This window comes from Haliotis rubra, unplaced genomic scaffold (assembly GCF_003918875.1).
Source record: "Haliotis rubra isolate DU_JTF1 unplaced genomic scaffold, ASM391887v1 Scf75, whole genome shotgun sequence".
Taxonomy (NCBI): Eukaryota; Metazoa; Mollusca; class Gastropoda; order Lepetellida; family Haliotidae; genus Haliotis; species Haliotis rubra.
The window spans coordinates 898939-912363 of NW_025767468.1; the positions used below are offsets into that span (position 1 = coordinate 898939).

The 13425-nt window shown below is 37.5% G+C and overlaps 1 protein-coding gene across 1 annotated transcript; it reads left to right on the forward strand.

The window, feature by feature from the left end:
• Positions 1-2248: 2248 nt before the first annotated feature.
• LOC124260102 (NADH dehydrogenase [ubiquinone] 1 alpha subcomplex subunit 7-like) lies at positions 2249-8391 on the forward strand. Its single transcript, XM_046694349.1, has 4 exons — positions 2249-2339; positions 3514-3563; positions 6031-6177; positions 8181-8391. Exons 1-4 carry the CDS (start codon positions 2280-2282, stop codon positions 8260-8262), a joined length of 339 nt encoding a protein of 112 aa, XP_046550305.1. The 5' UTR covers positions 2249-2279; the 3' UTR covers positions 8263-8391.
• Positions 8392-13425: the final 5034 nt, after the last annotated feature.

Sequence of the window (13425 nt, forward strand, 5' to 3'; positions counted from 1 at the left end):
CATACAACAAATAAACATTTTATAAATATATAATTTATGGCAAAGAGCCAAGGGTGTCCCCTATGGTATTCAAATCACAGGACCACATAAATCTATGAACTTTAACGATGAGGTTATGACAACTCCCCTGATTAATTACAAACACTGCAGATAATAAAGACATACTGTTACTCAGGACTGAATCATAACATAGCTCTACATAATTAAAGTTAAGAATAACTCAAGACAGTTGAGAGGCGAGTATGATTTTGGTAAAAAGCAATAAGCATTTCAGCATTTATCTTTCATCAGTGTTATTAGTTTTCTAAAGAACAGTGAGTGTAACAAGAGACTGATCCACATGATGGTCGATATAAAATGCATCAATAAAAGTAAATCCTAGTACATGAATCAGCTTATAATTGTAGAAAGTCAAAGAAAATCTCTGTCTGGCTATTTCTGAGCCTTAACAAAACAGCATCCAAATGAACCACCATTATCACACTGTATTAAACATGGAAACCTGTCATTGTATACATGATCAAGATTTACAATTGGTACATATCATAATAGTATTAATACACAAAATTAAAAAGGTCTGAAAAGCAATTAATGAGAATATATAAAAAGACTGCTTTAGCAGAAAACACAAGAGTTGAATGCGTGTTCATGTTTATATAACAAACTATGAGAAGCTGCATCATCTGTGTAATGTATGTACCTGTGTACATTGTCCTTGTGATCCTGTACGACCGAGGACTTTCGTCACCTGGAATGATACAAAGAAAACACAGATATATACATTGTGATTTCAATAAGATCAGTAAAGAATCATGCACTGACCCCAAACAAGTTTAGTTCCAAACATTGCATGAGTGAGTTTTGTATCATGCTGTGTTGAGCAATATTCCAGCAAAATCACCAGAAATGGCCTTCACGAACTGCACCATGTCAGGAGTCTTGCACCATGTCAGGAGTCTAACCCATGTCTTCAATGTAATGAGCAAACAATTTAATCCCTACAACCTGCTACCCCCAAACAATGAAAGGAACTGCATTGTCATCATGGTCATATTGCATGGTAACTTTTTGTGTATATTTGGTATACTGACCAACATTGTTCATTTCAGACTTTTAAAAGGAAAAAAACCCTGGCAGATTGGCCATGCGACTCGAAGCATGCAAAAAAAAGAAGCAAGAAAGACAATATGCACTCTTTGTGACAAGTGTGATCACATAATATCACCATCATCTCATTTCTTTAAGCATTACTAACTTATTGCATTTACATTTTGAGATACAAACTCAATATTCAAGACTATTTCCCAACGTTAGTTCTTTTGTCAAAAAAAGGTTTACCATAGAGGGGAAAAATATTAGCACATTGAGCATGTATTAGATACATGGATATGTGCGCTATATAAATATCCTATCCTACCCTACCATGACCTCTGCCGACACATAGGGAGCTTCTACTAATTGAATTCGTTAGGGTTTACCTAGAGCTACTATTTCTCACAAATGCATATCATTCAAGCGCAATCAACTGTCAGAAATCTAACCTGATTACACTGCTAAAGCATACCCAATGGGGCTTGTAACAGCTGAATTAATAACAACTATTTTCCTGAAAATGAAATGGACTATCGTCAGCTTCTCAAGATTTGTCGGGTACCGGCCAAAAGCCCCTCGCCAATTTGAGCACCCTTGTCAAAGCCACCTGATTCAAAATTGAATACGGGCGTAAATCTTTCCCAATGCGCACTCGATAACTGTCAAGCAATCTTTTGCCCTCATTCTAGATTTGGTTTAGAAGAATAACGATAAATGAGGCCAATGTCGATCAACATATTTGATAAGAAATCAAGTTGGAGAAATCACATTTATTCTCAGATCTGACTAACATGCTCCGTCAGTCACTTGGGTTCACCTGTTAGGTACGTCAGTCGCCAAAGTGATATCCAAATGTCACATAGTTACTGCCATTTGTATATGAACTATTTCTGTGCATTCAGACTAAACAAAAGATGAAATATTTCTCTTACACGAGCGAGCTTAATTGGCATCAACTTATCCATGTTGCTTTTTCAGCGGAAGAGGGAGCGGAAGGGGTTTTCACGTGGTGTTTCACGGAGGACAAAGCAGTTCGGCATCAACAACATTCATCGTTGAATATTCACCAATTAATTTTGTTACAATTCTGACATGATACACATCTTCACATTATTCATCTAGCATTTTTCTCAAATATAGTATCTTTATAATTTGATATTATAATTTCGTTAGTGCGGAGCTTCAAAATGGCGACCCCCAGAAATGTAACCCCTCTGGTTGCTCGATTGAGGGACTTGTTCCTACAAGTAATGTCATTATGTTTTATGCTTATTGTAGACATGATTAATTGACTGGGTTGGGACTGTTCCCCTTTTGCATGGGCATTTCTATTTGTGAGAACACATAATACTTGTTATTTTTACGTTGACCTTGTCAAGTCCGCCAATGACTGATCGTGTGTCAGTGTGTGTGAGCGAATAGTTTCAGCTGTCAACAGAAACAATTGTTAACCCATTATTTTATCATAGTAAGAGAGGCCACAAAGAGATTGAACTAACGTTGGGTAAGAGTTCCTTTCGTTCCCCCATCCCAAATAATATGTATAAATATTCTAGAATTTAAACAAAACTTAACACAACAATTACTAGAGAACTCACAAAATGATTAAAGTCCAAAATTTAAGTTAGGGCTAGGTTTAGGGTTAGGTTTAGAGTTTGGTTTAGAGTTGGGGGAACGGAAGGAACTCTTTCCCTTTTGACTTGCCGTAATTAGTGCATGCAATGGATTTGAACCTGCAATAGGCCATCTCACGTACATGTTACGTTTCTGACTGGTTAATATTGCTAAAATATTGCTAAAAATGGTGTGAAACCCAACTCACTCACTCTGAAGTGCCAACATAAACAAATAATCCACAAAGCCTGTGCATCAAAAGGTGGTATGCACTAATGTAGAAATTGCATGACCATGTTGTCTGTGGGATAATAACGGACTGAATCCAATTAGACGATGCATGTATCTGATGAGGGTGTCATTCACATGGATGGAAATAATTTGTAAAATCTTCTGTTGATATATAGATTTGTCATGACTATGCTTGTATGGTTATTTAGGTTGTTTTTATCTGACACAATATTAGTGCATTTAAACAGATTGGGTTGTGTAGTCATCACTTAAATCATGTTAATGATATGTTTCCTACCGAGTTGAGAAACAGTTTTTATTCTTCTGTGTTACCATGATTATATACAAAATATTGATTTGGCTACTCGAGTATGGTTTAACCCATTGGCTTATGGCTTATGGAATATATAATCACTTAATTGAAAACCCAACCTGCCCCTATACTCCAGTCCTGAGAATAAGTAGCACTCCGTACATGTTTTAAGAGGGTAGCAATAATAGTGATAATAATGTGGATAATATACCTCACAAAGTAGCAGATGATCATGATCTTAATGGACATTGTTTACATTTCAGCGTAAATTCAACAACTCACTTCGTTTTGAGGGAGTGAATACTTCAAAAAGGTAGGCTCCAAGAAAATCGTTTTTTGCTCACATGACATTCAGTGAGCTCATGTTGTGGCATGTTGTCTATCAACATGATCAAAAGAAAATGTTTACATCTCATATTGATCCCCAAGACCTGGAAAAATTGTTTTACATCCCATCTTAATAGACACAAGATGAAGCTTAACAAGGCTGATCTCAGCTGTGGTTATACTAACTTGGTCATAGAATTAAAATTGGATTTTCAAAATCCCACTGTGGGAATGGTATCCGCAATGTCAATTTTACTTAGTCTTATTACTGTACCAGTGGCGGTGGGGTAGCCTAGTGGTTAAAACTCGTCACGCCGAAGACCCGGGTTCGATTCCCACATTGGTACAATGTGTGAAGCCCATTTCTGGTGTCCCCTTCCATGATATTGCTTGAATATTGCTAAAAGCAGTGTAAAACTAAACAAAACTCACTCACTCACTATTACTCCATTATATGATATTGAAGAATTTTATTTATTTATGTTATAACTTGGGATATGTTTTAGCCATTCCAACAAGTATTATAATAAGTATCTGGTATACCTATGACACATGTTCTTCACTGCTGTGTTCGATTATGCCTTATTTGATCAGGGGTTTACATGACGCGTGATACCTGCGTGTTTGACGCAACAATTATGTAAAAGATTCTCAAAATATTATCATACGAGTCAAGCTAGACGCAAGTTTTATGAGTGACCCTCAGATGTCAGTTCAATAAAATCGATTTGATAAGCAAACAATGATAGTTTTCGTGAGATCTTCATTGATTTAGATATTTCTTTCAATTCTTGTTAATAACTGTATGTTACAGTGAATAAATCACAAGCCTGATTATTTGTTTAGTATTCTGGAGTTTGTTATGACTGAACTGAACTGTGAAGAATATACTGTGTTTATTAACTAACATATAAATGTCAATACAACAGAAAACAATAAAATATTGATATACACACATAAATATCACACTGAAATATTCATGACTCACAAATATTGAAAATGACTCCCAAATAAATACTGTGAGTCACCATGACTCTCTTTATCCAAAGTCTGTGTAAAACCCTGTGTGATAGTTCAACCTTTCAATAGAAATTAGAATAGAATAGAATAATACTTTATTGCCTGTTCAGGAATTTGTGTTACAACAACAGAGCTACTGACACATCAGAGAGATACAAATATGTAACATATGTACGTAAATTCATGAATTTAGATATGTTCACATTTGTTTAAGAGAGGTATGGTACTTGGAATAAAGGATGTACATCCTCTCTTAGTTTTCACAATTGGAACTTTGTTTCGGCGGCCTGAAGGGAGGAGGTTGTATTCCCGAATGTAAGTCGTGATTTGGGTCAGATATACTTTTGACAGCTTGATTTATGATTTGCTGCTCATATATTGATGATAAACATTTAAATTTCACCCCAGCGATTTGACTTGCAGTGTTAACAATTTTGTCTATTTTAGATTTGAGGTGAACTGAGAGAGACCCGTACCAACAATGGAAGGAAAATGTTAATATACTTTGAATAAATGCTATGTAAAATGATGACATTACAGATGGGTTAGCATTAAAAGATCTGAGTTTACGCATGAGATGAAGACGTTGTTGACACATTTTGTATAGGGCTTCAGTGTTAGAGTTCCAGTTCAGCTTAGAGTCGGTGAAGGTTCCCAGATACTTATACCCCGCCACCGTCTCAACACATTCACCGTTGATTATCACTGGAAGCATTTCTGTGGGTTGACTTCGAAAGTCAATTATCAGTTCCTTTGCTTTTGTGAAATTTGTCATGTATTGCTGTGGCTTCGAAATAGCACAATGGCATTCATGATGAGCCTGTATTTCGATCCAATATATTGTAAGTTATATATCAATCTAATGTTTGTCTGGTTTGTCCTGTGAGAAATGAGTGAGTCAGTGAATATGGTTTAACACCACTTTTAGCAATATTCCAGCTTTATCACCCCAGGGGACACCAGAAATGGGCTTCTCACATTGTACCCAAGTGGAGACTTGAACTCAGGTCTTCAGTGTGACAAGCGAATTCTTTAACCACTAGGCTACCCCACCGCTCCTTGAGAAATGAAGACGTGTGTGATCAGTTGTATAATGTGTATTGTCAGATCTCACTCCCTATGATGACATTGATGGTACATTCAGCAATGGTACTGGGATTTGCTTTGCAGAGTTGCATCCCTTGGACACGCTGGTAATGGATGATTGTGGATTTGAATTCAGGTTCACTTAATTGTATGTATAGGTTTGTCAATGACATACACAGCCTCATGGTGTTTGACCAGAGTCGTGAATGTCTCAGACTGGCATCACTTTGGGCTGTGTTAAACCCAACTCCCTTCTTTCTCCAGAAATGGTATAAGCAGGTGTCAATGCTATCGATCACATCTTTATCTTGACCAGACTTTACTCATTATTTCCTCTTGTGTTCCAGGACACAGCCCCCTCCAGATGTGCCCGATGGGCCCTCTCATAAGTTGTCCTCCAACTACTACTTCACTCGAGATGGCAGGAACGAGATGTTGCCCCCCAAGAAGGTGTATGAGGCCAACCAGCAGCTGTTGACAGAAGGATCCTCAGGGTAACACTTTACTGATCTCTATGACATCGAGCAATGTTTGTTACTTTTTGCTTTAATGACTTACATAAAAATGATGTCCAATTCGCCTGGCCATAATTTCAATTACCAAATGCACACTTTTAAAAACAAAAATACACAGCTTAGGCCAGACCAATTTTATTTCTTGTTTTACAGATTTTTGTCTTCAGAAAACCTAAAGGCAGGAGGGAAAAAAAAAAATATAAATCACCAATCAAAGTAATATTCCTTTTAAATACTAAAAGTGTTTTATTTTGGCAATTTGGAAGTGTATGTGAGGGGAAAACAATCAAAAACATTTTTTTTGTAAGTTTATCTTATAGATTAGTTTTATTCAAAATTTCATTTGATACTGCTGTAACTCAGCAGCTTTCGTCAGTGCATCAACTCAGCATGATTTACAGCAACCACAGTCAGACTGCCAGTGTACATAGTTGTCACATGTTGGTTAATGAAACACATGAGATTTTCAGAAGGATGTATTATCACTTCCTTGATATCCCTTTCGCCCTTACCCATTCCGCCACATGGGTACAATGTGTGAAGCCCATTTCTGGTGTCCCCCGCTGTGATATTGCTGGAATATTGCTAAAAGCGGCGTAAAACAATACTCACTAACTCACTCACTCACTTACCCATTCCTTGCTCAGCTGAATCAGCCAAACAAACAGCAGACATACGTTGCTGTGTGCAGTCAGAGGATAATGAATTCAGAATTATGATCATACTGAATGTTCATAATTGAGGTGGATCTGGAATCCCATCCTGTGCCCAGCTGAACCCTGGCATGGGTAAGGGATGTAACTCTGTCAGCTTCAAACAATGCTAAAGTCAAAATCTAAAAAAGAAGGCTTAATAAGGATAGATGACTAAGTAATTTTTACACCATAACATGCAACTATATGATCCATTCTGCTGAGATTTTTGAGACCTTATGATGGAAAATAGAATCACAGGGGAGGATCCATTTAATCCAGGGTTGGGTCAAGGTTGAAGGAATGTCGAGGAGGAGAGGACATCCCCTTTTGAAAATCATGTGTGTCATAAACCAGTATATAATGCCATTGTACAACATGTTTTGGAACTGAAGCAATCTGGTATGATCTGGGGGCTTGTGTTTTCTTCAGACTGACAAACTGTAGCATCAGTACTGGTACTTCACTATGTTTCATCATCCCCCATACATATATTCTGTGAAAGCAAAAACCTTATGGCAACATGTAAGTTCCATTCCACTTTTTATGACAAAGGGGATCTACTCTGTGCATGACCGTTTATTAAAATCCCAACTTTTCCTGATATTGAAGCATTGTGTGGAATGACTCGCCAGAATGCTATGGCTCTTGATGCTTCGACACATTTTTCTGTTGTTTGTTTTCAATTTAACACTGCACTCAACGGTCTGGAATAATCATGTCTAAACCAGAAAGTCCAGTGACAGACTCTATAGGCATCGTTTTATGCAACACTGGTTCCAAGTCAGCAAATTTGATTACCTGCTCCTTTTGTGACAAGCATCGGTAGCTGAAGACCCAACTCAGATCTCCATGGTCTGGGCCATCTGTCGTGAACTGTGGAACCAGGCCTATTGTGAAATATTTCAACTACACCTCTAAGCAGTTGTATGTATTTGCAGATGACTGATAAACAGACTAATCAAAACATGAAACAGTATTGAACATCTACTAATTGTGGTGCTGTGAAGTTCTGAGTCTTCAGCGACCCATGCTTTTTGTAAGAGGCGCTTCAGGGGATTGGGTGGTCAGGCTCACTGACTTGATTGACACATGGCATCATTACAATTGCGTGGCTCAATGCTTACGATATCAATCACTGGATTCTCAGGTCTGACTGGATTATTTGCAGATTGGCGTCAATTAGCTGTAAAAATGCTAAGTGCAGCGTTAAACAACAAACAAGCAAATACTAATTGTGGAAGCAATATTCCATATCCACCTCAACTAAATAGCTTCATTTACTTTCAGAGAGAAGGCCGTATCATCAGGCAAGGCTCCAGTACGGGCAGGGTTTGGTTATGACTGGGACACAGGTCGAGCTCAGTTCTGAATGACATTTGTGTGTTTCTATCCTTATAACGGTTCTGCCAGCAAGGACTTCTGAAAGTAGTTACACAAGATTGTGGATGAATGCTTGTATATATTAGAGGATGTTTATGGAATAAAGTGTGTTAGGAAATTGTGTGGTGTTTGTTGTATGTTTTTAGCATCTAATAAGACAACTATGTTAACAGACCCATAGCCATTGACTGTAATACAGGTTACTGTGTAGAGGCCTTGGAATTTTAAATTAAACACAGACACAATTAGTTTTATAATTCATAACTGGCATCCAAAGAAGACATCATTTGAGTGAGATCAAGGCTTATTTTACCTCCATGCCTAAGGGGTGATGCGGTAGCCTAGTGGTTAAAGTGTTCGCTCATCACACCGACAACCTGGGTTCGATTCCCTACATGGGTACAATGTGTGAAGCTCATTTCTGGTGTCCCCTGCCGTGATATTGCTGAAATATTGCTGAAAGCGAAGTAGAACCATACTCACTCACTCACTCCATATCATAATATGGTGGTGAGATATTTCCTGCAAGCACCCACCCCAAAGATACATATAACGCGTATATGATCTGGAGTTCACAAGTTACAAACACTAATGTTCCATGAAAAATAGGGTCGGTGGGGTAGCCAAGTGGTTTAAGCGTTCGCTCGTCACGCGGAAGACCCTGGTTGGATTCCCCATGTGGGTACAATGTGTGAAACTAATTTCTGGTGTCCCCCGCCGTGATATTGCTGGAATATTGCTAAAAGCGGTGTAAAACAAAACTCGCCCACTCACTCCATGAGATATATACTACTATGAATTTATGAATATTGTCTGGTCCAGACTCGATTATTTACAGACCGCCACCACACAGCTGGAATATTGCTGAGTGCAGCGTTAAACAACAAACCAACCAACCAAACAACCAACCCCTTGGGTAGGCTGAGCGTCCGTAACGCAAGAGAAATGCTCTTCAAGTGGTCACTCACCCTTAAATTGAACAAAATGACAAACGGCATTTCCCTTTCAACACGGGTTTTGTTCCATAACTCACCTAGCACACACTTTGATTAGCACCCACGTTCAATTTCTCAGTCAGGACAACTCCACATGAATTTCAAATAGATTCCATAATTTACGACACTTTCGATTGTGAAAATAGGCTACGTTTGCTGAAAGTTATCCCAGAAACGTTGAAGCACTTTCAGACATATTGTTTATTGAAATATTGATTATAGGAGGGGAGGTCCAAAATATTGATCTATAACTTCCAAACTGCTGCATGGGTTCATTTCAAATGTGGGGCGGTGGAGTAGCCTAGTGGTTAATGCGTTCGCTCGTCACGTCGGAAGACCCGGGTTCGATTCCCCACATGGGTACAGTGTGTGAAGACCATTTCTGGTGTCCTCCGCCGTGATATTGCTGGAATATTGCTTAAAACGGCGTAAAACCAAAGTCACTCACTCATTTAAAATGTACCATCTTTAACAGGAAACGTTCAGTGAAAAGTTTTGAATATTTTGAACGTGTATTTTTGGGCTTCTTAGCATATTTGGAATTCAGAAATATATTTATACCTCTGACAGAAAAGGTATATAGTTATGCAAAGGAATTCGCTAAAATATTCCCCATTGCTCTGCAAAATATCATAAAATCGTTTGACAAAACACCTCATATTGCTGTAGACTTTAACTGTGATCATGAGAAAAAAGAACAATTGCCGTCTTTCAGAAAATACAACTACACACAAGGTTTTCACCTAGCCACTCATTGTAGCGGGAGAATTCTGGACTATATGTATGGCCTGTCTTCGTGATGGAGTGATTATATTATTTCTCCGATCTTGGCATAATCACTATCTTGTTGGAGACATTAAACTAAATTTGTTGAATCATCGGGAAAAATATAATCTTGTCCTTAAGTTTGAGTGAGTATGTTTAGTTTTACGCCGCACTCGTAGTTAGTTTTAGCAATATTCCAGCCATATGGCCTTCAGTTGGAAAGGAACGCATCATTGACGGTCTTCTTATTATTTTCTATGATTTATGCAGTAACTTAAGTAGACACCGGCAGCTAAACCACTCACTCAGGCACATCAAATGACAGATATGAATTCCCGACACGTCCTCTACGGTGCCAGCATGCCCAGTGAACATAATCTCCAAAAGAAGGCGCAGGCATTCTCCTCATTCCTCACAAGAGAACCAGCGCATCCCCCATAGTCCAATAAAATTAGTGTGAAAAATCACTGAACCTAAAGAAATTTGGTACAGAAATGGTTTTGTGTTTTTATCATTTACAATAGTTATGTAAACAATATATAAAACGTCCTCCCTTGGATGTTGATGCTTAGTGGCTTTTTGGGGGCAAAAACTGTGAAAAATGGTATTTTTCAATTATTTTGAAATAATAATGAAAATTAAAATTGAAAATAAAACATGACATGAGGTTTGAACTTGGATTTTGGACGCTCTAGCGCACAGGAAATGTGTAATTGAGAGTTATCCCCCTTTGTTTACAATAGATTGAAGTAGCAGAATGGAAAGAAAAGGTTCTATCTTTTATAAAACTCAAACTAGATGAGGATATACTTAGCCTAATAGGTAAAGGATCATAAAGACAGCTAAAAGCTCCAACTATATCAGTGCGGTCGTGTAAGACTACGCACCTGGGTGATAAATGGGACATTCTGTATCAAGATTTAAGAGAACTTGAAGAAAGATATGACAAAATGATAGATTAGGAAAATATTATAACATTTATATTTTCTATGCTATATATTGATTTTAAAACAATTTCAAAATGTGATTGAAGGATAGCCCTGTTCTCTTTTAACTTTAACTGGCAACTAGATATTATCATGCAGAATTGAGTGAACCTTAGCAAATATTTATAGTATAGCTGGGTTTTTTTATATCAGATTTGAAATCTAAGCAACACTAAAAAAACGGACTGAAATCTATATGAAAAAAAACTTGAAATTGATTCTCATAAACTGGATATATAACCCATATTTTGAATGAAAAACATACCAATCTTTCTTAAAATTGGAAAAAATCAATTTAGGCTCCTTGTAGTGAGTTTAGTTTTACACCACACTCAACAATATTCCAGCTATACAGCGGCGGTCTGTAAATAATCGAGTCTGGACCAGACAATGCAGTGATCAACAGCATGATCATCAATGCATGGGATATGACGACATGTGTCCACGAAGTCAGAGAGCCTGACCTTACGACAAACATGGTTTACTGAAGATCAATTCTAACCCGGATCTTCACAGGTGCTAGGCTACTTGTTAAAAGCTCTAATAAGGTTTTGAAAGTACAACCAGTATTGTCCTTTTTACTGCCAGTGAAAAATGGAATGATATCGTTATCTATTATGCTGAAATTACTAAAGGACAAATGCTTTAATAAGTAGGTGGTGCATGCTTGTTTATCAACCGTCTTAAAAGTTTGCTCAGGAAACGAAAAGATTTCTGACTGACACAGGAATGACTATGTATCCCATGGTATAACATGTCGCTGTGGATAATTGTCATAAAATCATGTACAATTCGATGTACCGGTAAGTGGAAAACTATTGCAAGCAGCATTGAACCAAATCACCTCACCCAACCACATCTCAAATATTCAAGTTAGCCTGAACACAACCCTTCAAATTATTGGACTTCCTTTACTCCGAATATCTTCTGTTACTGTTAAGTTTTGCTTGGAATAGCATTCTCACCAAGCATGATCCACAAAATTAATTCAAATATACAGACTGTGAGACCAAGGGTATCTCTGTCACCCCTTTGAAAAGCCCTTGGTGTTAAGGGTCATTATCAGTGTAGTGCAAGTCACCTGCTATGTTAATTAATATCTTGTCATTACTATCTCTAGTTACAGAAGTAGGAGCAACACTTCCGAAAATGGGTGTACACGAAGTCAGTTAATTCATTTTGCAACAGATAATGTAGATCAATCTGAGAACATGGATTAACGCATACCGATGACGTTTCTGTCAATCAGGTGAATGTTTGCCAAGGTTGCCGAGGTGTTGATGCGCTAAAAGGGATGGGTTCATATGTTCTTTACCAAGCAATTTCTTCAGACTTGCTTGATGTCTTGAACAATTCATGTAGAATATAAAATGAATCATTAGATTGTACCATTCTCAGTATTGAGTTGTGCCACCTTAATGCCTATGATCAACCTGAGTCCCAGACTCAAAGCTGTATTTGCTCAACATGTTTGTGAGCGGTCAAGTACAATGTGAACTACAATGTCGGTACACATTTCGACAAACCATGTATATAAGGTTAACCAGAGTCAAGTGATCTACACAGATTCATATTCACGTGGAAGTCAGATGGTTGTATTTGACAGATAACATCTCACATAGGACACTGGAAATGGATTTACTGTGAGAATTTCTCACCCATATGTTGACATGGAAGTTCCGTCATGCATGATGTGGCCCCGTGTGGTTCAATCGGTTCCATAAGGTTACAGCAGAAACGTATTGATGTGGATTTCAACCTTTAGCAATAAATTATACACTCTTATTGAGTAAACCTAAACCTAGTGTCATGGACAAATACCTGGAGAGCAAAGGCACCACTTAGTTTTTTAATTGAACTCCAACTGGCCGCTGCAAGTATACTACCATGGACAAAGTCAAACTGATTGCCAAAGAAACAATATATACACATTTCAACATCTTAAAATAGCACAGGGCTCTAGTTCATAACTTGATCCTCTCTCTGTTCAAAGTTTATGGATGAATATGTGAGTTTTAGAGATATGGAATGAAATTTCAATTATTAGAGACTTACCATGCGATGGACATACAAGCTGTCTACTATACTACAATAAATATACATCTATACTATCAAATATGTGTGAACAGCTTCTCCATACTGATAGAAGATAGTTCTCAGTCAGATAAATCTAAACTTTGAGACAAAAGAGGAACTAAATTGCCTGGTCCCGAAGTTGTGTTTATTTTACCCTTGAAAATAGAACGTATATGCTCTGAAAAGTCTTTTTTTCTATGGTTGTATTAAAATTCTATGACTTTTCAAGCCCATGTGTTAGTAGTTCCTTGTGTCCTCTTTGAAAATATACATATAAAAGTACATTTGAGGCTCAATATGAGATTTTTAAAATCATTCTATCAAAATTTC

Bases quoted from the DNA above. Each gene is read 5' to 3' on its own strand.
- LOC124260102 (XM_046694349.1), top strand. From the start codon at position 2,280: ATGGCGACCCCCAGAAATGTAACCCCTCTGGTTGCTCGATTGAGGGAC. The intron at 2,340-3,513 runs GTAATGTCATTA...TTTACATTTCAG, and splicing joins TGAGGGACTTGTTCCTACAA to CGTAAATTCAACAACTCACT. The intron at 6,178-8,180 runs GTAACACTTTAC...ATTTACTTTCAG, and splicing joins TTGACAGAAGGATCCTCAGG to AGAGAAGGCCGTATCATCAG.